The 23,961-nt window shown below is 40.5% G+C and overlaps 2 protein-coding genes across 6 annotated transcripts in view; both read right to left on the reverse strand.

Annotated features, from left to right (window-relative positions):
- LOC136059227 (chloride channel protein C-like) overlaps nucleotides 1-13,420 on the reverse strand; it is a 75,149-nt gene extending 61,729 nt beyond the window's left edge. Inside the window, exons 1-6 of the mRNA XM_065753251.1 lie at nucleotides 13,179-13,420; nucleotides 12,188-12,317; nucleotides 9,578-9,658; nucleotides 8,471-8,646; nucleotides 6,710-6,802; nucleotides 3,519-3,762 (exon numbers count right to left, since the gene is read on the reverse strand). Of these exons, the coding sequence (XP_065609323.1) occupies nucleotides 3,519-3,762; nucleotides 6,710-6,802; nucleotides 8,471-8,646; nucleotides 9,578-9,658; nucleotides 12,188-12,317; nucleotides 13,179-13,420 (966 nt within the window). The remainder of the gene's footprint in view (nucleotides 1-3,518; nucleotides 3,763-6,709; nucleotides 6,803-8,470; nucleotides 8,647-9,577; nucleotides 9,659-12,187; nucleotides 12,318-13,178) is intronic.
- An 8,291-nt stretch (nucleotides 13,421-21,711) lies between these two features.
- Nucleotides 21,712-23,961, reverse strand: part of UBE2V2 (ubiquitin conjugating enzyme E2 V2) — a 29,191-nt gene continuing 26,941 nt past the window's right edge. For 4 of the 5 annotated variants that reach the window (XM_065751754.1, XM_065751753.1, XM_065751755.1 and 1 more), the window contains one exon: nucleotides 21,712-22,586. In XM_065751754.1, coding sequence (XP_065607826.1) covers nucleotides 22,440-22,586 — 147 coding nt within the window. In that variant the 3' untranslated portion in view covers nucleotides 21,712-22,439. The remainder of the gene's footprint in view (nucleotides 22,587-23,961) is intronic. The other variant, XM_065751756.1, reaches the window with a different exon arrangement.

The raw sequence follows: 23,961 nt of genomic DNA on the forward strand, positions 1-23,961 counted from the left end.
GGTTACCTCCAAATAATGACAATAAATAATGCTCTGAATGAACAGTTTGAAAGATTCTACTGGACAAGAACTTGGCTCACAATTTCTATACCTACCTCATAATTTTGGAAAGTTGACCCACGTTGGTGCAATCCCAAGCACAGATATAGGTTGGGCAGAGAATGCTTGAGAGTGGCCCTGAGAGGAAGGATTTGGGGGTGTTGGTTGATGAAAGATTCAACATAAGCCGGCAATGTGTGCTTGCAGCCCAGAAGGTCAACCGTATCCTGGGCTGCATCAAGAGAAGCATGACCGATGGGTCAAGGGAGGTGATTCTGCCCCTCTACTCTGCTCTTCTGAGACCCCACCTGGAGTACTGCATCCAGTTCTGGAGCCCCCAAAACAAGAAGGACAGGGAGTTGTTGGAGCAGGTCTAGAGGAGGGCCACGAAGATGATCAGAGGGCTGCAGCACCTTCCCTATGAGGCCATGCTGAGTGAGCTGAGGCTCTTCAGCCTGGAGAAGAGAAGGCTCCAAGGAGAACTTCCAGCAGCCTTCCAGTATCTGAAGGGGCATGACAGGAAAGCTGGGTAGGAACTATTTATAAGGGCATGTAGTGACAGGATGAGGGGAAATGGTTTTAAACTGGAAGAAAGTAAACTTAGACTAGATATTAGGAAGAAATCCCTTACTGTGATGGTGGTGAGACACTGGAACAGGCTGCCCAGAGAGCCTGTGGATGTCTCCTCCCTGGAGGCATTCAAGGCCAGGCTGGATGGGGCTTTGAGCAACCTGGTCTAGAAGGAGGTGTCTCTGCCTATAGCAGGGGGTTTGAGCTAGGTGATCTTAAAAGTCCCTTCCAACCCAAACCATTCTATGATTCTATGATTCTATGATTCATTATCAACCTACTTCCATGTGAATTGAGTGCATTTTTAAGCCCTAAGTACAGCTGAAAATTGATGCTGATCTGGAACAACTCACAGAATAACAGATCACAAATGTGGGATGTAATCTGGCAGCTGAAATAGTAATTGAATTTTCTGCTTGATTCCACAACAGGCAACAAAGATTAGAGCAGAAACACGCTTTAATGTTATCTTCCAGCCAACAAAAAAGGGTCATTAGATCGGTGGCAGTCTATTAAAAGCTGTGAGAATATTATTTCCTTAGCCCAGGCTTCGAGATACATGTTTGGTTTTTTAAAAAAAAGATTAGGATCTGGACAGAGTAAGATATCATGAAATATTAAAAAAACTAACTGGCAGAGAGAAGTAGGGGCGCATGTGAAGGAATGCCTGCAAAAAATCCGCACTAGAATAATACTGAAGTAGTTGATTGGAGAAACTGGCAGCCTTCCTTGAATTGCTTGAAGTAGCACATAGGTCCTCCTACTCAAATTATTTTTTCTTCTTATTATTACTCTTTTTCCTTAATCTTATTCTCATACCTCTTCTTACAAATAGGGAAAGTTAGAAGAAGTCCACCAGAAGGCTGCACTAAGCACTGATGGCACCACCTGAAAAGAGTGCCAGAGCCGAAAAGCAGTCTGATCTGAAAAGCTGATCCATGGGGTGCTGCAAACTGGCAGACCTGATCTGAGCAAGGTAGAATCCCAGCTTTCACTCCCAGCCTCTGGAAGTTCAGCACCAGGAGATGCACTCACAGGAAGTCAGGAGTGGCTGTAAGTTTACCTTGTCTTTTCACCATGACTACAGTTGTATATGAATGTATTGTACATACAAAACCAAAACTTCAGTGATACTATTTTTACCATCAGCTGCATCAAAATCCAACCCTTTCTGAGGGATTTAAAGAGATTTACTGTTTAAGATATTGATATTTAGAAAGAAATAGCTCAATTGGAAGTAGTGGCAGGGTATAGTGTTCTTGTCATAGTGTCAGCCACAGGCTTTGGCCAGCCATTAGGAAAATCTGTTAGCTATAGAACAGTCTTCACTTTTACAAAATATCCAATGGTCTACATTAAAATAGAGTGAAGCTTCCTGAAAATTTCAAGCTCTGGAGTGCAATAAATTATTCTTGTAACATTATTCTTAGTTGAAGGCAAATAAAGAAAACAAAGATTTTTCTTGAGAAACAAAGCCCAAAGGCTTTCAACTTAGAGTTTATCCACTGTAAACTGTGTTGGTTAATGCCATGAAACATAAAAGCAGCAAAATTTCCCCTGAGCCCAGAAATGAAAATATTTCTAGTTATCTCTACCAACTTGAGAGCCAAAAACTATTCAACCCTGACAGAAGTCACACTGATAATAACTTCAGCTAGCTTTTCCTGCTAATGACACTAAAAGAAGATCGGAGACAGAATCCACCACACTTTTCTGAAAATGTCTTGAAAGGAGTGTTGAAAGAGCTATATTTATTGTAAAACAGTCACCAAAGTAAATCTACTCTCTGTACGTGCAGCTGTCCATTACACAATCCTTTGGCTTCAACAATAAAGCTGTCTTCAGCAGGCCTGAGTTCTTCCCTATTCAATTAGTTTCACCTTTCTGCCACAAATTTATGTCATCTTGGTTGTGTCATTACAACTGTTCATATGACTGCATGGTGAGTTAGTCCACAGAAAGGATTTGAGCTGAAAACTGACATCTTTTCCCATTACCCCAGCTAAAGCTGTGGTAAAGCAAATAGACCTCAAATACTTTTGCATAGAGTGCACATATGAAAAAAGTTGCCTGTTTTCCAAATCATGGTATTACCTACACATGAAAAATATCTTTATTTCTTTGGTTTTATTTGTTTTGTTTTTGTTGTTGTTGTTCTCTGTTTGTTCGTTTTGTTTTGTTCTCTTTTAAAGAGATACAAATCAGAAGAAATACAGAGACCAATTAAAATGGTCAGGGAATTACCTTAGGAGAAAAGTTACTTAGTAGCAGAATGTGGACTGGGATTCATGAGACCAGGGTTTTATTTTTATCCCTCTAATTGACTTTCGAGTCACATTATAATACAAAGAATATTCAAACAAGGATTGAAAATCTTGTTTCTCACATATCCCCATTGAATCACCTTGCAATGAAGGTGAGTGAAGGACATAATAAAAACAGCTATTTTTAGGTGAACACAAGGTAGAATTCAAAGCATAACGTTGTGTCATGCAGGAAGGAATCGAGGCTGAAGGTCACCTCTGTTGTGCAACCAGGAACAAACAATGATAATGTTTTTAAATGTTGAATCTGTAAGCACAGAAGAACAGGGCTACAGTACAGCAATATCTGCAGCAACAAATGAGAGCTCAAGCCAGCCACAGAAGGAGAAGTCATCAAACATCTTGTACTACAATATAAAATGCACTTTTCTACTTAAGTAGGGAAAGCAAAACAGCTGTCTTGTATCTAAGCGATTACCAGACATAAAGCACGAAGGTTCCTGTGTCCACTGATCTGATAATCACACATACACTATCCTTCATCCTTCTCGGTCCCAATTCCCTGCTACTCCCCCAAGAATAATGTTGAGAGAAACAAACCTAAAACCCGGCATCTCATTCCTCCCACATCCACACAGTACGTACCCAAAACAGAATTCTTTTCTCTGCTTCAAAAAATCCAAAATGACCTCTGTAAACAAACCCATAGAGCGAAGAGGACAGCAAATCCGTGGTGAAGGTAGCCATCAAGCAACAAAAGAAGGTTTGCCAGGCCAGCCTGATGTCCCAGAAGGAAGACACCTCCTCCAGCGTGAACAAGAGCCCTCCAATGGGGGCACGAAATACTGAAGCTATCCCTGCTCCTGCACCAGCTGTAATGAAGCTGCGCCTGCAACAGGTAGTAGAGAAAACACTTGGATAACTGAAAACAACAACCAAAACAAACTAGCAAAAAACCCAAAACTAAAACAAAACAAAAAACAAAGAAAACTTCCAGAAACATTGTCTCATTTCAAATATTGTACTGAATTTAAAGACCCAATGGTTCATTCTGGGGTTATTATAGCACCTTTCATCTCTAGGTTCTGAATTCAGATCTAGTCTTAGATTTGATTCTCCTGAGTCAAGTTCCTGGGGTTACATGACAGCTTAGCTACAATATAATACATGGCAGATTTCAATACAGGGGCTTGTGGTGGACACATGAGAATCCAGTAGTAACAATGACCAACATCCACACTGTAGTAAAATATTACATAGTCACACTCTGAACTCTTAGGGGATTTAGTCAGCAGGAAAAGAGAAATGACATTTCATTCACAAATTTCCTTTATACCATATAACTTTCCTCTTTCCCAATCTTCAGTCTTGAAAAAATCCTCTGTCATAGAATATCACGCAAGAAATGCAATGCCATGCTAGCAAGATGCTGAAGTATTGCTGAACAGTGTAATTAATGTAAAGCAGACCTAACATTTCATGCAGTGCAACCAGCAAGAGCAGGGAAGTGATCATCCTTCTGTACTCAGGACTGGCGAGGCCACACCTCAAGCACTGCATTCAGTTTTGGGCCCCTCTCTGCAAGAAAGACATCGAGACTCTGGAGAGTGTCCAGGGAAGGGCAATGAAGGTGTGAAGGGTCTGGAGCACAGGTCTGATGGGGAATGGCTGAGGGAGCTGTGACTGTTCAGTCTGGAGATGAGGCCCAAGGGAGACCTTATCGCTCTCTGCAGCTCCCTGGTAGGAGGCTGTAAAGAGGTGGGGGTCAGCTGCAGCATGCAGAAAAGTGGGAAAGATACAGAAAGAGGAAATAAGAGTGTGAAACAAATGTACAATTGGAAAAATGTATTTAAGTGCAGCCTCTGCAATTGATTCTGTGCTGTTGCTGACGCATATAACAGAGGAATGACTAGCACTCACCAGCTTATAAAACTTGCATCCTCTGTGCTCCCTGAGACTCTCAGGGGTGATTTGCAGAAATGCTGTGTGTTCAGTACTTGCTAGCATTAACAATTATACAAAAATACTCCAGTATTTTGAGTATTAAAATGCTAAGTTCTCAGGAATAAGTATGTGTATATATATATATATATATATATGTGACTGGACTTCTGAAAATATGAACACTATATTAGGTGGTCCTTTTGACTTCTCCAGGGTATATGCAAATTTTGTAAACACAAAGATGAGAGGCAATAAGGGCAATGGACAGGAAAAAAAGGAAAACGTTACAAAAGGAAAAGATTATGAGATTCACGTATTGAAGTCCTTACAAGGTCCCTCTCCTCCATGGACTGAGGAGGAGTCCACCAGCAAAGTTACATAGGCATCTGGTATTTCACAACTAGAAGAGTTACACATCTGGTATTTCACAACTAGAAGAGTTATACACTGTTGGTGCACACATTTTTACTTACTATCTGTGCAGGGACGTTATTTTTAGCAGTCAAGAATTCAAAAGGTACTGCACACCACAGTAAATGCTAGGGGAAATTTGCTTGGACATCTCCCACTTCCTGCTCCAGTTATATGCACGTGCATGTGTCACACCAGCAGTGACTATTAATAATGAAATCAGACCTCTTGTGCAGATCTCTTACAGCTGCCTGCTGGATGGAAGCCTTTGGATCCTTCCACATCTCCTGCTGGCTGAATTACTGCTCTCCCTGTGGTGGTTCTGGGAGAGGCATCAAGCCTACGTAACGACTCCAAAGATAGCAAGGAGTTGGAGTTTATCATCGTGATCTTTGTAAAGGGAACAGTGTCTTGCTTAGGCTGAAATGTCACTCTGTTGGTAAGAAATAATCCTTTTTGTTAAGAGGATTTCAACACGCTGTGTCTTTCTGGGGATAGTTCCTGCCTGCAAGCAGGAACTAAAAATCACAGAATCGTATAAATTGTCTGAGTTGGAAGGGACCTTTAAAGGCCATCTAGCCTAACTCCCCTGCAGTGAACAAGGACACCTACAGCTATATCAGGCTGTTCTGATTTATTTAAATGACTGCCCTTGAAATGATAAAGGCAAAGGGGATCCCATTCTTCCCTCCTCTGATTTTTTTTATTAATTTGCAAGCATCATACAGTTCACAGTTGCCATTCATTTGATTTCTTTTTACCTATCACCACTATATTTATCTTAGGAAATTAAGACATGAGTCTTTCTTTTTTTCCTTGCTTTAGAAAAGTCAGTATTACTTGAGCTTTCATGTCTGTGTGTTTTATATAACTACAAGACAGATACCATCCAGAAGATATAAGCTGGTTTGTAATTTCTTTTTCTGGGAACTAATCTCATTAATTTCAGTAGAGTTGTTCACAAGAGAGAGCTTACCAGAGTCACCTTGCAGACATGTGGGCAGAGAAGAGGCAGATTAAAAAAAAAAAAACAAGTGACACAATCATGTACCTTTTTTTTGTTTGTTTTAACTCAGAAAGGAAACTAAGGGCCTCCTGTGCATATTGTGGAATTCCCATCATTTCCTCTCCCCTGAGCTGACACTCTTAGTTTGGGGATAAAGCTCATAGCTGAAACTCTCTAATTTCTTAAACTCTTCCTTTTTCAGCCAAGAAGGCAATGGAAAAAGGTCTTCAGTATTAGTGCATTTATATCCACAAGCATATGATAGAACCATCTGTGAAGGATTAGATTTATTAAGGTGAGCTTTCTTCCACTACTAAGTGACAAACAACAGGAAGACCAGAAGAGAAGTGGAGCAGCACTTCCATTCCCACATGAGATGTAAGTGGCTCTCTGGCAGCATGCTGGGTATCCTTGAAGCACCAAGGGCTTGGGAGAGCCCTGCAGGATGCCTATCCATGCCCTGCCCATCACTTACTTGTCAGCTGAATTTCGAAACCTGGTGAAGAAGGGAAGGTGGATGCCAAGTGTGTCCGACTGCAGCTGGCTCAGTCCACAACCCAGGATAGCCCTGAAAGTAGTAATGTATAATTGAGAGCACTCTTCAGTAAACTGTTCATAAATCAGCCCCATCTGAAGGCAGGGGAGGACAGAGCCTCAGTCAGTGTGCAGCAGCAAAGCTAAATTGGCTTCAACAGATTTAAACAAGAAAAAACTTGAGCACATCTTTTAAACATGCAAAGTCCTGTTGACAAAAAGCAGGAACCTCTTAAAGATTTTCAGATTCATAACTGAGAGACTTTAATGGCTTTTTTTTTTTCAAGGCGTGTTGTGATGATTGATCGGGAAATGCCTTTTGAAGAACTGCATGTTAGCGTCTGCCCAAGTGTGGTGACCCATCAGATTACAGCCCATCATTTCAATCATCTGCCCCCAGGTTAATGACCACAGCAGCCAGAACAGCTCTGCTTCTGACAGAAGATGTGTAATGATTTAAATTATTACAGTATGTTCCCAGGCAGCACTTCAAACTACATTTAAATAGGAAAAAAATAAAAAAATAAAACAAACCCTTAGTGAAATGAAAAATCCATTCAATGTATAATCTTGGAAGTCTTTTCTACAAGACTTAAATTTGGGGTCTTAAGGAGTCTCTCAGAGGCTTTTAGCAACTTGCGTGTGTTTATGTTTAATAAAAATGGTAGAGAGTTCCAATTAAATTAAGTTAAATTAGCTCTTAGTTCCTGTGTTTTGAAAAGGCATCACGTTAATACCACACTGAATTTCTTCATGGAAATATGATTCCATTCTTTGGCTCAGGCATCACTGTTCCCAACCTAGCACAAAGGAAAAACATCACAGCTGCAGTCTCTGAGCTCCTAGAGACTGAGGTCTGAAGGCAAAGAAAACAAAAGAACCTGAAGGGAGAACTAAAGCTTGGTAATATCTGTCTGAAAGGTTTGTGGCTACTCTGACTAAGCATGCTCTCCTATTTTTGAGAATCTGAGTCACCCCCAAGGGTGCAACACCTCTATTCAGATAAATAATAAATAAATAAAAACCCACAAAGTAACAGAGAATTAGAAGGGTGAGGAAGAAGGGAGGTCAGGTCAGCAAAGAGAACAAACCTCAAGGATGAATAATTTCAAAAGCCAGGAAGGATGAACTAGCCAACAAGTAATCTGCATCACGCTACAAAAGACCAATTTCACCATCTCCACTCAAAATATGGTTTAATAACAGTAATTAAATGTAGCAGTATTCTCCTCCAAACAGACCGCCTTGCTGCAAAGATGTTGCCTATTTTGTGTGTAACCACCTGGGCCTGCCTTTGTTTTTACACTGACTGCATAGGTAGAAGCAATTCCATGAGATGTGAAGCAGCCAACATTGCTCCAGGACAGGTTGCTTTCAGGGACAAAACCAACTGCAGTTTTGCCAATCTAGTCTTCCCCACTTGCTCAGTACATTGTAAGCTACCTCATCAGTTAACCAGATAGCTACTCACTGAACCCCACTCAGAGTCATACAGAGAAACCCAACCAATGTTTAAAACACACAGTGAAAAAATGGCTTTCTTTACTGCGTGGCTTGGTTAGGCATGCTAGTGAAAAGGAGGGGACAACACAACACCAGTGGTGCTAATGCAATGAGGGTGTTTTTAAGCCATCACTGCCACCAAGCAAGACATTGCAAAGCTGTCTCACTGCCTGATAGCTCTAACTTTGGCATTTCTTACCCCAAATGGACCATGGGACCTTCCAGACCACAGAAGAGCCCGGAGGCTACAGCCAGCACGCATGAGACAAAGGTCCCCAAGAAGGTCTTGATGTTAAAAAGATGTTGAATAGAAGTGCCATTCAAATATCCAATGATTTCAGGCAAGCCAGATGGTGAACCTGCTGGGCAAAAGAACTGCAAAGGAAAAAAATAATTAGCAGAGCCTGTACTCATATACTTCTAGATGCATATATGGATGCAGTCTGGAAGTCCAGATCTCACCTTGCTCACGAACAAGATTTCCCAGAGTTAATAATGCATGTACAAGCATAACCCCTGGCAACACAAAAATGTGTTCTCAGCAGTTGCCATGCATGGAGAAGGGACAGAAGATGACTACAGTTGGCTCACTTCTGCTCTGAGCCCTGCAGCCCAAGGCTGAGGCCCTGTGTCCTGCACACAGGTTACCAGAGGAGCAGATGGTTGTGAGTCTGCGGTGTTTGCTCAGTCAGCACAGCTTTACTTTGCTAAATTGGCCAGTTACCTCCTGTGTCACAGCAAAATCCCCTTTCCTCATGCAGCCAGACTTTTGGGAAGTTCAGGAAAACATTTGCTTTTTCTTTCACCTGTGCTGTTAATAGCTTTTCTGTAACTAAACTGAGCACAGTAGAACAGTTCCTGGCAGTGAGGCTCAACGCTCTAGTCTTGAAGTCTTGTAAAAGCACTGGGCTGCAGGCAATACCCACACAGCACAGCTAAAAAGTCAGTCTAAAACCAACAGTAGTTTTCATATGTCCTGATGGCCTTTGGCTCAGGCCCCTTCCAAACAACCAAATTCTCACGTTACAACAATTACCACTCATATTTATTCTAGAAACACCACATACCAAGTGTAAATTGCATGGCTGCCACCATGGGTCTCACTCCAGACAGCTCAACAGAAGTTATGTGCAGCGGAATTTGGCCTTAGGATGAATGCCAAAAACGGCCTCCCCAGTTGGGTTGTAAGAGAGATTTTACATATCTATATACATATACAAAATATTTAATTCAACAGTATTTGAAAAAGCGTGAGATTTGGGTTACTGCAGCATTGTGGGCTCTTTGAACAAAAGACAGCACTCACCAGCACCAAGCTTGAGGACACGAGGACCATGGCCAGCCCAGAACCCAGCACACACACCCACGCCAGGTGGAAGTTGCCATCCTGCCCAGTTTACAAAGAGATCATTACTTCAGCAACTGTATACGGGCTATATGCCCTGCTTTGTAATCATCTGTAAACAGAACGTGCACTGCTGGGGGCAAAAGAAACCAACAAAATAAAAGAAATAGTGCAGTTTCTTTAAAATGACTGGAACAACAGCAAGCTAAAGGCCAAGTCATGATTTTGCCCACCACTGCAAACATCATAAGGGTTGTGTTGTTACTCATTAAGGCCCTTTTGGGAACAAGAAGAAAGGGACTTGAAGAATATACACAATAAATCACTAAATGGAGCCCTCAGGAGATGTACTCTTGAACAGAGGCTTCAAGGTCATTGCCTTCATGAATCTGCAGTTCTTCTGAATGAACAGAATACTTCTAAGGAAGATCTTCTTGTGCTATTTTAAGAAAAAGGACATTTCTCATACCACACCTTCTCACATTTAAAATTGCCTTTCAGTCCCCTGTGGTTTTTGGTTTGTTTGTTTGTGCTTGGGATGACCACAGCCATACTGTTTCCATTGCTCCACAGCTCCCACGTGTTTTGTCTCTTTCCACAGCGCTGGGTTGAGATTCATTGTGTGTGCAGGTCAAACACATCCTTGCATTTTGGAGGTCATGATGTTACAGCAGGTCACCGCAACCTTTCCATCATCATCTCATGCTGTGGCTTTTGGGAGTACATCATGCAGCACAGACAAACAGGAAAGCACAAAGATGAGCCTTGCTCATCTGCCACTGGATGAGGTGGGTGGGAAGGTTAAAATGCTCTCAGAGCCTGAGAGAGCTTACCTGCTGTCCTCTGCATTAGTTTAATACAACAGGACAAACATTATAATACAACAGGGCCAGCACTGTGTGTTGCGGTTGTGTCCTGGAGTCAAACTGTGGTTTCTTTCTATAAATATAGTTACATCACAGTGCATATATACACACACACATATAACTACACATATATATATGCATGTATATATGTGAATTCATCCATTGTTTAATATATTTTATAAACATATAATTAGTTTGCATATGAAATATACCGGAAAGGAGGATTTCAAGAGTATTACATGATGTAGGACTTCAAGAGTGTTACATATGCTTTCCTCATGGAAAACTTAAACCTGTTCATTTTTTGGTTATTCCCTCAGATATGCTCAGCCTCTGTATTGTCCACAGAAAACATTTTCATCTGCATTTCTGCTAATCAATTGAGACTTGTCCTTCAGCAATTGACAGCATTGTCCTGATTTCACAGAATAGGTTGGAAGGCACCTCTGGAGATCACTTAGTCCAGTCAGGGGCTGGACTTTTTGTTTGCATTCATATTCCCCATATTTCACTTTATGGCCATTGATTCTTGTCACTGAGCACTACTGAGAAGCATCTGTCTGTGGTGGAGCATTCTGACCATTTTAGATAACAGGAAATTGATTGTTTGCAAAAGGTTCCTGCCTACACAGCAAGACCACTTCACAAGGCCTCTCCAAAGATAAGAAGCAGTTACAACTAGACTTTGGTCCTGTAATCAGCAAAGCATCCCAAAAAAGGAACTTTCCATCCCTAAAAAAGGGTGAAAAGATCAGAGTTCAACTAAAGGACACACCAAGATGACCAAAGAGTGATCCGAGGACTACCACCACAAAAAGATAGAACTTGTGGAAGGAGGTGGAACCCTATGTTCATCATTTCAGGGGACATGTTGAATATGCATTTACTGTCTGGGTAAACCTTTATATATGTAACAGGAGTAATGCATAGAAGCTCAAGATCATTTTTGCCAGGTATGCATGATAGGCAGAGCTGATCCCCATGCATCAGGCACCATAACAAAAGAACACCTGCTTCTTAACACCACATTGGTCACATTGGTCTTAAGGAGCTATCTATCAGACTGGCTTTTTTGTCCTGGTAACACTGTCTCTCAGTCTTCATGACCCCTAATCAGGTAACACACAGTAAGGTGTCCCTGGGCCTTCTCTTCTGCAGACTGAATACTGCCAGATCTTCCACCGTCTTCTTGTATGTAGACTTCAGTTCTCATAATCTTCATAGATCTTCATGGATTCAATCCAGTACATCCGAGTCTCCCTTGTACTAGAGAGCCCAGAACTGGACACAGTACTGTAGATCAGGCCTCATCAGCACTGAATAAAGGATTTCCTCCTTCAACTTGCTAGTAATGTTCTTAATGCAGCTGACCAAGGAAGCTGATAGCTGAGTGGCATACTTACAAAGTGTCTTAAAGGAAACTTAATCCATTCTCTTCAGCATCAACAGTGCATAACAGCATATTTTGTGTATGCACTAGGAAGACCACAGGACCATAAAGACTGCTTTCATCAATCTAAGAATGCAGTGGAAGGTAAGTTGGAGAAAAGGAGCATGCCCACACAAAGAATCACAGGATATCTGACATCCATACCCATCTAGACAGGCAGAACCTCTAGTCAGTCAAAACTTCGTGTGGGTTTTCCAACAAATGAGTACAGCTATGGTCAATCCAATTTTCAAAAGAAGGTAAGCAAAAGCCTACCTTCAGGTAATTTTCCACCAGGTCCCATTTCAACTTGACAAGAGAATCAACTATCTGATGAGTCAAAAACCCCAGCATCCCAACTGCTGTTCCGATTAGCCCCATCAGCAGCCATCGATCCCACTCTTTTCTAGAAATAAGAGAACACAGTTATTTCTCAGCCTTCAGCAAAGTACTGTTTGCTGCACTTCTTGTAAATACACACATTCCACTTTCAGGAACTTCTGACTATTAATCAAGACTGCATGAGTAAGAGGCTGTTTCTACCACTGTGTCTCACTAAAGTCCACACTCACAGAACTCTTCTTTGGGTGAAAGACATTTGGGAAACAAGCATCAGTGATTTTTGTTTGTTTTTGTGTACAAGCTGCAATGCAATCTGCTTTCAGATGCTGATTGTCTGATGCCACCTCAAAACTCATTTACAAGTATCAGTAATAAAGCATTCAGTAGAGCTGTCAGAATTGGTTTTAAATAAATTCCTACTGTCTTTTACTGCAACTAATGCACTGACAGCATTTATTATGCAAATGTACACAAATCTTTTCCTCTAGTTTGCATCTATCATATGTCTCTAATAATAATTATACACTGATGATAACTTGATTTATTTATAGAGTCAGTTAGGACTAAGGCAGCCCAATTTAGACTCAAATACCATGTTTCTAGCATATTAAACTAAGAAACAGTGAATTTCAAGGAAAGTCTCAGTAAGGGAACATTCCCCCAAACCATTTAAAAGACAAAGTCTTTTAAAATTGTATACAGTGAGTTGTAATTTTTTTTCATATATTCAATAATTTGTCAAGAGAAAACAAATAATCAGTCAAAAAACAATTTTAAACAAAGGTTGCTTGCCACTTGTCCCCCTCCTTTCTACCCTATGTACAGAAAGAGCAGATAATGCTTTCCTTCTGCTAGGATGCATTTCCTTGGATTGTCCAAATTTCCTAAAGCTTAGAGGCTATAACAATATATAAAACAAGTTTACCCATGTGTTTTCTCCTGTAGCCACTTCTTATAAACTCCACTGTGTGAAGGCAAATAATCCAAACTCTCATGGGATACCGGCTGTGCTCTCTCCTCGCAGTGGTAATAAGCCAAACTATTTCTGTTGGTGCCATATTGCCTCCTAAAATCCTGAGGATGAATCAGATCAGGGCTGTGATCTGCCATCAACATCTCCTCTTCACCATCATCCATGTGCCTCCTATAGGAAAAAAGTGATGACATGATGTGGCCTCCAAAAACCTTTGAGATACCAGGAAGAAAGATGTGAGAGCCAAAGAAGATCTGTCACCTTGAGACTGAAAGAAAAACCCTATGAGGATGGAGTGGCAGTGACGCAGAGACAGACATGTTTGTGTTTGGGGTTGGTTTGCTGTGGCACAGCCCCAGCACCTCCAATGCAACAAGAACTTGTCTGAGCTGGAGCTCGCTGGTAAAGGAGTAACTCAAAGCAGAGAGACCTTAAAGCAGCCCATGGTAACACGATTATTGCAACTGTTCCTCATGGAATGTTCAGATGACAGTGATGTTTAAGTGATAGGGGCCTTGACTGTTTTAAAGATATGATCATATGCTGTGCTTTGGGCTGTCTGGAGATCTTGACCCAATAATATAATCACACAATAAAAAATAAACTAGGTTGCTGTATCATTCACAGTAAATAATCACAGCACCACACAGAATCACAGAACTGTAGGGGTTGGAAGGGACCTCTAGAGATCATGGAGTCCAATCCCCTGTCAAAGCAGCTCCCTAGCCCAGGTTGCACAGGTAGGCGTCCAGGCAGATTTTGAACGTCTCCAGAGAAGGAGACTCCACCACCTCTCTGTGCAGCTGTGCCAGTGCTTCATCACTGCACTGGGAAGAAGTTCCCATGCACGTTTGTGTGGAACATCCTATGCTGCAGTCTGTGGCCATTTCCCCTCATCCTATCACCACATACTGCTGAGAAGAGTCCGGCCTTGCCCCTTTGCCTCTCGCTCCTTAGATATTTATAGATGTGGATCAGATCCTCTCTGAGTTTTCTTTTTTCAAGGCAGAACAGACCCAGGTCTCTCTGCCTTTCCTCACAAGGGAGGTGTTCCATGCCATTTATCTTTCTAGTCCTCTGCTGGACTCTTTCTAGGAGGTCCCTGTCTTTTTTGTACTGGGGAGACCAGAACTGAATACAATACTCCAGGTGAGGCCTCACCAGGACAGAGCAGAGGGAAATAGAAGGAAAACCAACAAAACAATTGCCTACCTGATTTGCTACAGTTCTGATCTTGTACACCAGGAAGTTTGCCGGTTGGCAGTTGAAAGCAGAAGACTTGTTGCACATCACATATTTACTGTAAATAGAAACCTGTTACATGCTGCACACTTGCCACCTCCAGGGGGTGTTTTTGGTTACTCCAGTTGCTGGCACATGGGTCAGTTTGGAAAGGCCCCCATCTGAAATAGTGAGGAAACGTAAATAGTTCCTGGATGTCAATTAATGAGTAGGATGTGGTGAGAGATCTCAATCAAGCCCCTAATTTCTGAGATACTTAGATATGGGAACTTATGTCATTTTCTAGTTGTTAGGTCAAGCTGGTACATGTATATTACCTGTGCGACCTGGTGTAGGAAACCTGCTTTGGCAGGGGGGGTGGACTTGATGCTCTTGAGATCCCTTTCAACCCCTATGATTCTATGATATTACATGGATCAGGTGCTGATGTATCCTGATACCAGCAGAAATTTCACAGGCATCCTCTCATGCAATCAAATTAAAAGAAAAAAAAAAAAGACTTAAGAATGGGTTTTCAAATATCAGCCCCTAGATTTCTCCCCCTCCCCCCGTCCAGTTAACTTAAATCCACCAGTATGCTTGCTTCTTCCAAATACATCTCATGGATTCCAGAGAAGCAGTACACAAATGGACAATGTCCAAAAACCAGTAGTCAAGTGCAGAGAGAAACAAGAGCCTGAAGATTCTGCATCCCAGTGACACCTCCAGAGGACAACAGTGGCCTTGCAAAATGCACACACGCATTCATGGGACACTCATTTATTGTTTCCACAAAAAAAAACATATTCGTCCTGAATACAGAAAATAGTTATTCTCAGAACATTTAGAGGTAGGCAGCAAATACAGATTATCAGTGGGTTGTAGAAGTATTCTGGACCAGAAATTCCTGTGCTAGAAATACATAGTGCACAAAGGCTCCATCAGAACTGGACCACAAACCAATGTGTTTGGGCTTTTATTTATGTGCACAAGGGAGCATAGTTAACACGTCAATGCTGAACGTGAGCCTTCATCTTTCCTCTGCAAAGTACCCTGGAGTGTGCATTTAGCCCTGTCAAGTGTGCATAAAGATTGCTCTGCTTTCTACCACCAGGGTCCACCTCCAAACATCACCCAAAGATATCTGCTTAACCAAGAGCTTCAGTGGTTCAGATTTTACCCTGGCTGTTAGCAATGAAGAAGTACATTTCCCAATGCTGGAAGACAAAATTCCCCAACGCAAGGACAAAGAATCCAGGCTGTATCCAGTGCTCATGTTTTCCACTCATTGCCACTACTCTCCAAACAGCATTAGCAATACAGTATGAATATAATACCCCCCTCTGGGGTATTCTACCACTTGTCTTCAAATAGCACAGACATTAAACAGATCATAACTATTACACACAAAAGCAGCCACAACAGAACTCACAATAAAATCATACTAAAATACTCCGGCCTAGGAAGATATAACCCGTTATCTGTATATCTAGGTGATTACACAGTATAATTTCCAATGAGTAGAAGCATGTGAAAATTGAGCAAACATTTAATCAGCCCTCAGTTTTCTGAAGACAGAGAACCAAGTATTTCTGAATGGCAGATGGAGTTGCGTACATTCCAATTATACGAGTTCCTTCACTCTCTACTGTTTCCATGCTTTCAACTACAGGCTTAAGAGCAGGGGATGTGATTCATGCATCTGTCAAGGGGTGCATGGCATTTAATACTGGATTATTATGCAGGTAATACAGAATCATCAAATAACAAAAATACAATAAAACATTAGAGATTAATAATTCACATTGTTATGCTGAATAGAACAAAAAAATCCTAACAGATAAAATACGTTTTTGAAATGCCAGGAAGAAATAGTTGCTACTTCAGGGAACATGAACAGATCAGATTTTTATTATTATTTTAGCAGATTGAAAACAGACATCAGGAGCTTCCAAAGCAGTACTCCGTTCCAAGCATCCCACTCTAATCATAACCATTACCCTGATAACCAAGGTAGCAAAGGGTTTAAATAATGAATGTTTAAAAGGTCATTTGAATGACAGCTCAAGGAAGCAAATACTTATCACAGTCATCAAATGGCAATATTAAAAACACTGCTAACCAAAAACATGATGTCTATATATTTTCAGTTCACGCTGTTTCAATACTTCAAGTTACAGCACTTTAGGAGTGAAGATATCACATTCACTTAGCAGAACTTCACTATAAATGTAACAACTCATACATTTGATGCTGACTGCAAGGACAGTTTGAAAGATTTTCAGATAAGACCGTAGCAAACCCATCATTACAGGTTAATTGTGTCATAAAAGATCATAAATTTTATCTTTTTTGTACATAGAAAATAAATTACGTGAGAGAAAAGTCTGAGAAGACACAAAAATAAGATGACTGTGATCATCCCCACGAATCCTGAACTGGCGATGCCGCAGCCAGGCATTATTTTCAAGATTTATCAGCAGTGGAATGCAGCTTCTGAGGCATGGACTCAAATATGGATGATCCAAACTGTTTATTACAGGTTCTAACATCCCTTATATACATTCACAAGTTTTTGCTTGCAATTTTCCCGCCCGCCTTTACACGTCAACACAATACTCCCCAAACCCTCCGTAACCATGCATGCAGGCACTTATCCAGTCAGGGTCATGAGTCGTTCCAAGCCACGCACTCTTCTTCCAGTCAGGGTCTGCCATCACACGGCTTACTTGAACTTGTTTTCCTTTTCTTCTGGAGTGTCCTTGGTTCTCAGCTGTCCTTCCTCACACCATTAATCTTGCTCCACAGTTTCTGCTCTGAATATACTTTCTTGTATTCCCACGGTGGAAGGTCCCATAGCTCCAAAAGGCCCACAGCACCCAGGTGATCTGGAATAATCTGGCATTCTTGAAGCTTCCATATAGCAAACAACAAACTTGAATAAACTGCAGGCCAAAATAGGCAGGGAGTCAGGTTCACCTGCAATTCATCTGATATTCTGACAGACACAACAAGGTTTTAACACAGGCTTTTCTCTTTAATAGTATTGACTTAATTAACCATGCGTGTATGTTTCACCTTAGCACTACTGAGCATCAATCGTTCTGATTAACCTAGAATCTCAGTATTACTGCCTCCATGCTCTTGGTTTACAGTTCTCTGTGGTGTTAAGTTTTGCATACCAAAACCTAAAAGGAGCAGGGTCATCTTAATCTGTTGTACTCGACCACCACATTTATCAGACCTAAGTGCATTAGCTCAAAAAAGCAAATGAGATTAACAGAAGTGGCTCTAGCCTTCTCAGGCTGAATGCGAGATGTTACATGAGATAGTCCAACTCCCAGGGTGATTCTGTAGAGCTGAATATTGTCCCAGAGATATTCATGATACTGGAAAGACTGGTTACAAGCATTCCCTTCCACATCTCCAGAATCACATCACATTTCTACTGTTTGAGCTATTCTCATCTTAACTGTAACAGTTTTTATACAGGTGACAACTGGGAAAAAAGAGCTATTTTTTCCAGTTTGTTCTCTGTGTTTATTTCATCAGGTTTCTGTTTTTTCTTGCTAACTTTTAGTTGCCATTACAGAAGAAAATCAAAGCATTCCCCCCACCATTTTAGCAAACCTGCACTTTAAAAAGCAGGAACAATACCATGAAAGGAAAACAACAGACGTACACATTGGAATACCTCTAACATCTACAGGAACCAGGTGGGGACAGGCACGAGGAGGCTGACCTTCATAGAATCACCAAGGTTGGAAAAGACCTATAAGATTGTCCAGTCCAAGCATCCACCTACCACCGATAGTTCCCCACGTCCCCTCAACACAATGTCTAAATGTCCCTTAAATACCTGCAGGGCCAGTGACTCCACCACCACCCTAGGCAGCCCATTCCAGCACCTGACCACTCCCCACAGCTCTTTGTGGTCAGTGCTTCTGAGCTAACAGATACATCATAAAACCACATTTACATTTATTTTATCCATACTGTGTATTTTAAAAGCAGAAGCGATAAACAGTGATAAGTCATAAATTAGTATAGAAAACACGCATTACAACAAGAGACCCCGAACACCGGTTACTTGTGCACTATCTCAGCACCATCCAAGAACAAGTTACCCATTTATGTCATTTGGCACTCATATAAATAATAAAAGGCTTTTAATATTTATCACTATTTCAAAATGGTACACACAAAAGCTTCAAATGAACACGGGGATGCTGCTTAAGTGCTAGCATACAACACACATTTCATGGAATGGAATTTCCTGTACATGCTTACAACTGTTGATCAATTGAGCAGAAGGTACAGATCAATTTAGTAAATGAAAAAAATAACAGAACACCGCAGGCAGCATTAACACTGAGGTAACGTAGAAAACTACTGTTTTAAACACTGAATGTGAGCACTCAGTCCTATGGAAGCTGATGTCAGATAGTAAAACCTGTTCTTTTGTACTTTTGAAGGTTTTTTTGTGTGTTTTTTTTTTTTTTTTTAAGGCAACTGAAAAAGCATAATACACTGTTTCAGGGAATAACTCCAGCACCAAAACAGGTCTTCTGAAGAAAATAAATAAATAGTTACAGTAACATATACAGAATTAGCTCAACATCTCCTTTCCCAGCAGCTGAGCACAGCCACTCCAGGGGCACTACGGCTGCATTTCCAAAAAGCAGAGGCTGGAATAAAAGCAAGCAGTAGGCAGACACCCTGCCTGTGCCACAGGACCACTACCAGGCAGGCTGCTCCACCATTGTTGCTTAGACACAGGGGAACAGAATTGTAATATGTGTTTAGCCCTGAATTACAGCCCCAAAAGGTACTATGTAGGAAACACTTTCCCACAAACTCACCGTATGTATAAAAGCAACCATGTAAAGCAAATACTCTCCTAAATGACTGCTTATTACTATGGTTGATCACTGACATTTTCCTTCAGGCATCCACTGTACAGTAACAGTTTGGGGGAGCGTGAACAATGCATTTATTCCACATCAGCCTTGCCTCGCCAGCTGCCAAGTACTCTCAAACTGCTTTCAGGAAGATCCATGCCATCAAGGAGCACACCTTCACATACATCATTACAGATGGGTAAGGCACATTATTACTAACGTGGATATTTCCATAGGATTGCTCATGATCTCTTAAGGTTTAAAAAGCATGAAACCACCTTCTGATGTAACCCTCTGTTTTACAATGAACTTGTCCCTCCCTTGAAAAAGCAGCACACAAGTACTTCAGCAATGTTTTAAATGTTGGATCAAGACCACTAGCAAAATATATTTTCAAATGCACTTTGAAGAACACTTGGTATATTTAGTCTCATTCCTCACACAAATGGCTGAAAACGGTACTCTACTTTGCAAAACACACTAACAGTTTTGAGGGGAAAAAAAAAATCAGATGTTTGCAAACAACAGCATATACAGATCCTTCTCAACAAACGCCACACAAATTAAGGAGAGGAAATTTCAAATGCTGGCACGGAAATTAAGTTAACAAAAAAGAAACACAACATGATAAAACAAATTGCTCGGCAAATGCTGATCAGACACAGATAGTTGCAAAACAATGCAACCTTCCTGGAGGACAGTAAGCAGCTCTGCATTAAAATCTTCCTCACGTAATAAAACAGCTTAAGGAAGGATTTCAACTTCTTGCAGCAGCCAAAACCAGGTAACGTTCCATAAGGAGTTACATACAGTCTTGTACCAGTGTGAGCAGAATGGAAATCCACGACACTTAACACCACTGTTGGTATTTTTCAGTCATCTCACACCCTGGTGTCAGAGTTCAGGTCAGCTCTCTCCACCGTTATTTTTTCCTATACAAAATAGGTCTGCTTACAGTTGGATACATAGATTTGTACAGATACAAACAGATCAAGTACAAACAAGGGTGAAAACCTGATGATGTGGGATCATCTTGTATCACCATATGACCAAGTGATCCATCAGACCTGTTTCATGCTGTCAAAAAGTCCATCTCTTAAACCATGAAATAGCCTGAGCGTATCTTATTCTGTCACGTTTATGCTGCAATTTTCCTAAAAATTCACATCTTGGGTGATCCTGTTATTGTAACTGATTAAATATAGATAGAAATGTCAGTGTAAGAAGAAAAAAAAAATTAATGGCAACAAAATCATTCAAATGAAAATCAAATAAGAAAACATTGCAATGTACTTCAAACCAAACCATCAAACTGTCACAAATGACATGTCATATAAATACAGATGAGAGGTAGCTGACAGCTATAGTCCCACTAATTCTAGAAGTGCCAAATTCATTAAAAAAAAAAGTATTGAAAAAATTAAATTTCTCAACTGAAAGCAAAGAACACCTAAGTTTATTGCTTTTAGAGGTTCTTTACATGAGACTGGCAAAGGCATACCAAACAAAGCTACCTGGCTGTTGATGGCTTTTGATTAAGTACACTTTTTCAAAACAACTAATAAAATCTTGAATGCAAATAGTCGACTTAGTCCCACTGTTGTATGTTCTCACCAAAATAAACAAACGCTCGCATTTTCCAAGAGGGGTCTCATTCCCAACAGGACACTGTTAGCTTACTTTCCTATGAGAAAACAGTAACAGAACCCAAACCAATGATCTCACCAGACAAAACATATTGAAAGCACAGACTAACATTTTTAAGAGGCAACAGGCATTCCAGGTAGAAGGACAGTGAGGCACACAACACGTGAAACACAGATGGAAATATCTGTAGTATATGTGTCTTTTTTATTAAAGCTTCCAGAAGATTCTTTGTGTGTGTTTGAAAAGTGGCAACGGTGGGACAAGAAAAATAAAAAGGAAGGAAACATAAAAGAAGGAAAGATGCAAGAATGCATGAATCAAGGTAACAACTTCCAATACAATACAGAGGCCTAACAGACTTCAGCAGTGTGGTCTGAAAACTGCTCAGAGGTCAAGTAAAGTCACTTGAAAGTTGTGTTCAGTTCTCAAAAGACTCTTGGAGGGGAGGTGTATGGAATCTGGCTGTTTTTTTATATATATATTTTTTCTTTACATGCACTGTGCAAGTTTGTATAAAGAAGTGGCAGTAGAGATGACAGAAGTTACTGTGCAGCAAAAGAAATACCTTGACCTCTAAAGTAAACTAAGCATACAAAAGTGGCAAGAATTAAAAGGTGCATGTAAAACCAGCAGCAATATTATGTTTGGACTTCCACTACTTTTCCAAGTTATTGTACATATAATACATCACTGTTATAGAAATGGCACAGCCTCAGACACTTTCCACATTTTATTTACATTTTAAGACTAACTTTAATCTCAATCACATATCCATACATTTCCTTTGTTTCACTAAAACTTAAATGCATGGTTTATTAGAACAAAGACTGTAAACAAATATTTGCCATGTCCAATACATGTAACACACAGGAGCTGCTTAACAGAAATTAATCCCCCCATTTTATAAATACAGGTATCAAAACAATCCTGAACATACTTTGTGACACTACTAGTAGTCGGTACCCACACCCTTGCAAAATTAATCAAGATGAGCAACGGTATTCACTGTACCTGCTACTTTAAAACAATTTTTTTAACTGCAGCTCTTTTACTAAGCAAGATGGATAAAGCATGCCATTTATATTTTGCCTTCTCAAGAGATTATTTTCAGAAACATATATTATTCCACAGCAATCTGCCACTTCCTGTCATGCTTTCATCTTGTAAAACCTGAATTCCAATTTTAGGCTATTTCAGGCTTATGCTTAAATGACAGTGCCTTGGTAAGAGAAAAAAAAAAGTAATTGTGCTGCCTTTTTCTCCCATAGTGCCTGAAAACATATTGGGCATACATATATTATATATATTCTTACAAATGTCCAGGTCATGTATACCAGCTGAAATTCTTTTAATGTGTGGGTGTTTGTATTGTGAGATTTAATCAAGACATTAACATGAGTAGAAGGTTGTTGTTTTAAGACAGAAGTTTGAGAATCAGCTAAAATTAATTGTTGTAAGTTTGTCCTTCTGGAGGTTGTGGAAGCTTCATATTTTCTTTGGACATCATTAGACGTCTTAGCTCTTGAAGTACAACTTTAATGCTATAAGAATTTTGCCATTTTGCTAACACTGGTATGCTCCGTGCATCCACCTGGAAAAAGAAGAGAGAGCTGTGAGTTATCATGAAATAAAAAGTCTCTACATGAATTCCTGCTATTGACCTAACAGTTCTTTTCTAAGAAAGAGTCTAAACATTCTCTCACAATTTCTCTGCAGCATAAAGTCGCCAGGTTTGTAACATATTTCTTAGGAAAATAAAAATATGCTCGCACACAGATACAGATTCTGCAATAAAACCTATACAGGTGGATCCCTCTGTCTGTGCTGATAGCAACATTAGTAAGAACAAAAAGGATGGGGGTGAGTGGGAGAGGAAATCAGCAAATGGCTCACTGCTAAACTGGAGCCATATCTTACAAAGTTCAATTTTACCAATTTCTTTCAAATGTTTCAAAGAAGTCCAATATGTACACTTGGGTTTTCCTCAGCTCTTCAAATAAAACCTGACACATAAGCATTTGTAGAATACCTCTCTAAATGAAAATTTCCCTTCCTGCAGGTATCTGTTTGTGATTATTCCACATCAATACTATGTGGTGCTTCTGATACAACAAGTGTCAGTACACATGCTAAGAAACGGCCTGAAATACTGAAATACTTGATTCATGATGTTTAGCCATTTATTAGTTCTTTGCATTGTTCTTACAGTAAATTATTCAATGGGACTGCGAAGATTACTGTACATCACTTAGATGTAGACTTTTCCTATTCATTTATTAAACCCATGGGATAACTTACACAATCACAACACAAGGGAGAGGTTCAACAGGCAAATGCAAGCCAGCAACTGGAAGTCAGCTTGTAAATTGTTTTGGCAGCAGGTTAAGTCCTGGCCACCCAGGCCTGCACTGAGCATCCTAAGAAGATCTTAGGGAGCCCACAACCATGAATGGCAAAGGAGCCCCAAGGGCAAGAACAGAGCTTCTACACAATACTGAGTTCCACTGTCACAGTAACACAAGCAGGCCATGAGAAAAAACAAAACAAAACACTGATATTATAATTTAGGCAATATCATGAAGCTTATTTTCTCCTTTTCATTAGAACAAAAAACAAAAACAAAAAACCTCCACTGGCATCAGAAAGAATTCTAGCACAGGCGTTCTCTTTCTGGATTGTTCAAGCTAAGGCTATTTTCAGAACACCAGAAGATTAGACTAAAACTTTTGTAAGAGGAAACTGATGCCAAAGCTTAACAACATGCTGGCGTAGGTAGCAATATGAACTCAAGAAAATTCTCCCTCTCACTAAGCACTTCTCCCTGTAGCAGTGCTACTGCACATAAGCATTTCAGATGAGCTGTGAAATGTTTGTGGGGCTTCTTTGTGATGGGAAGTGATAGAGGGCAGGACTCTTGATCCAGTTCACAGCTCAGCACTTCTCTTTGCATAAAGAATGTTCTGCTT

The sequence above is a fragment of the Cyrtonyx montezumae genome, unplaced genomic scaffold (genome assembly GCF_038088225.1).
Source record: "Cyrtonyx montezumae isolate F1298 unplaced genomic scaffold, pur_monq_1.0 scaffold_8, whole genome shotgun sequence".
In the NCBI taxonomy this organism is placed as follows: Eukaryota; Metazoa; Chordata; class Aves; order Galliformes; family Odontophoridae; genus Cyrtonyx; species Cyrtonyx montezumae.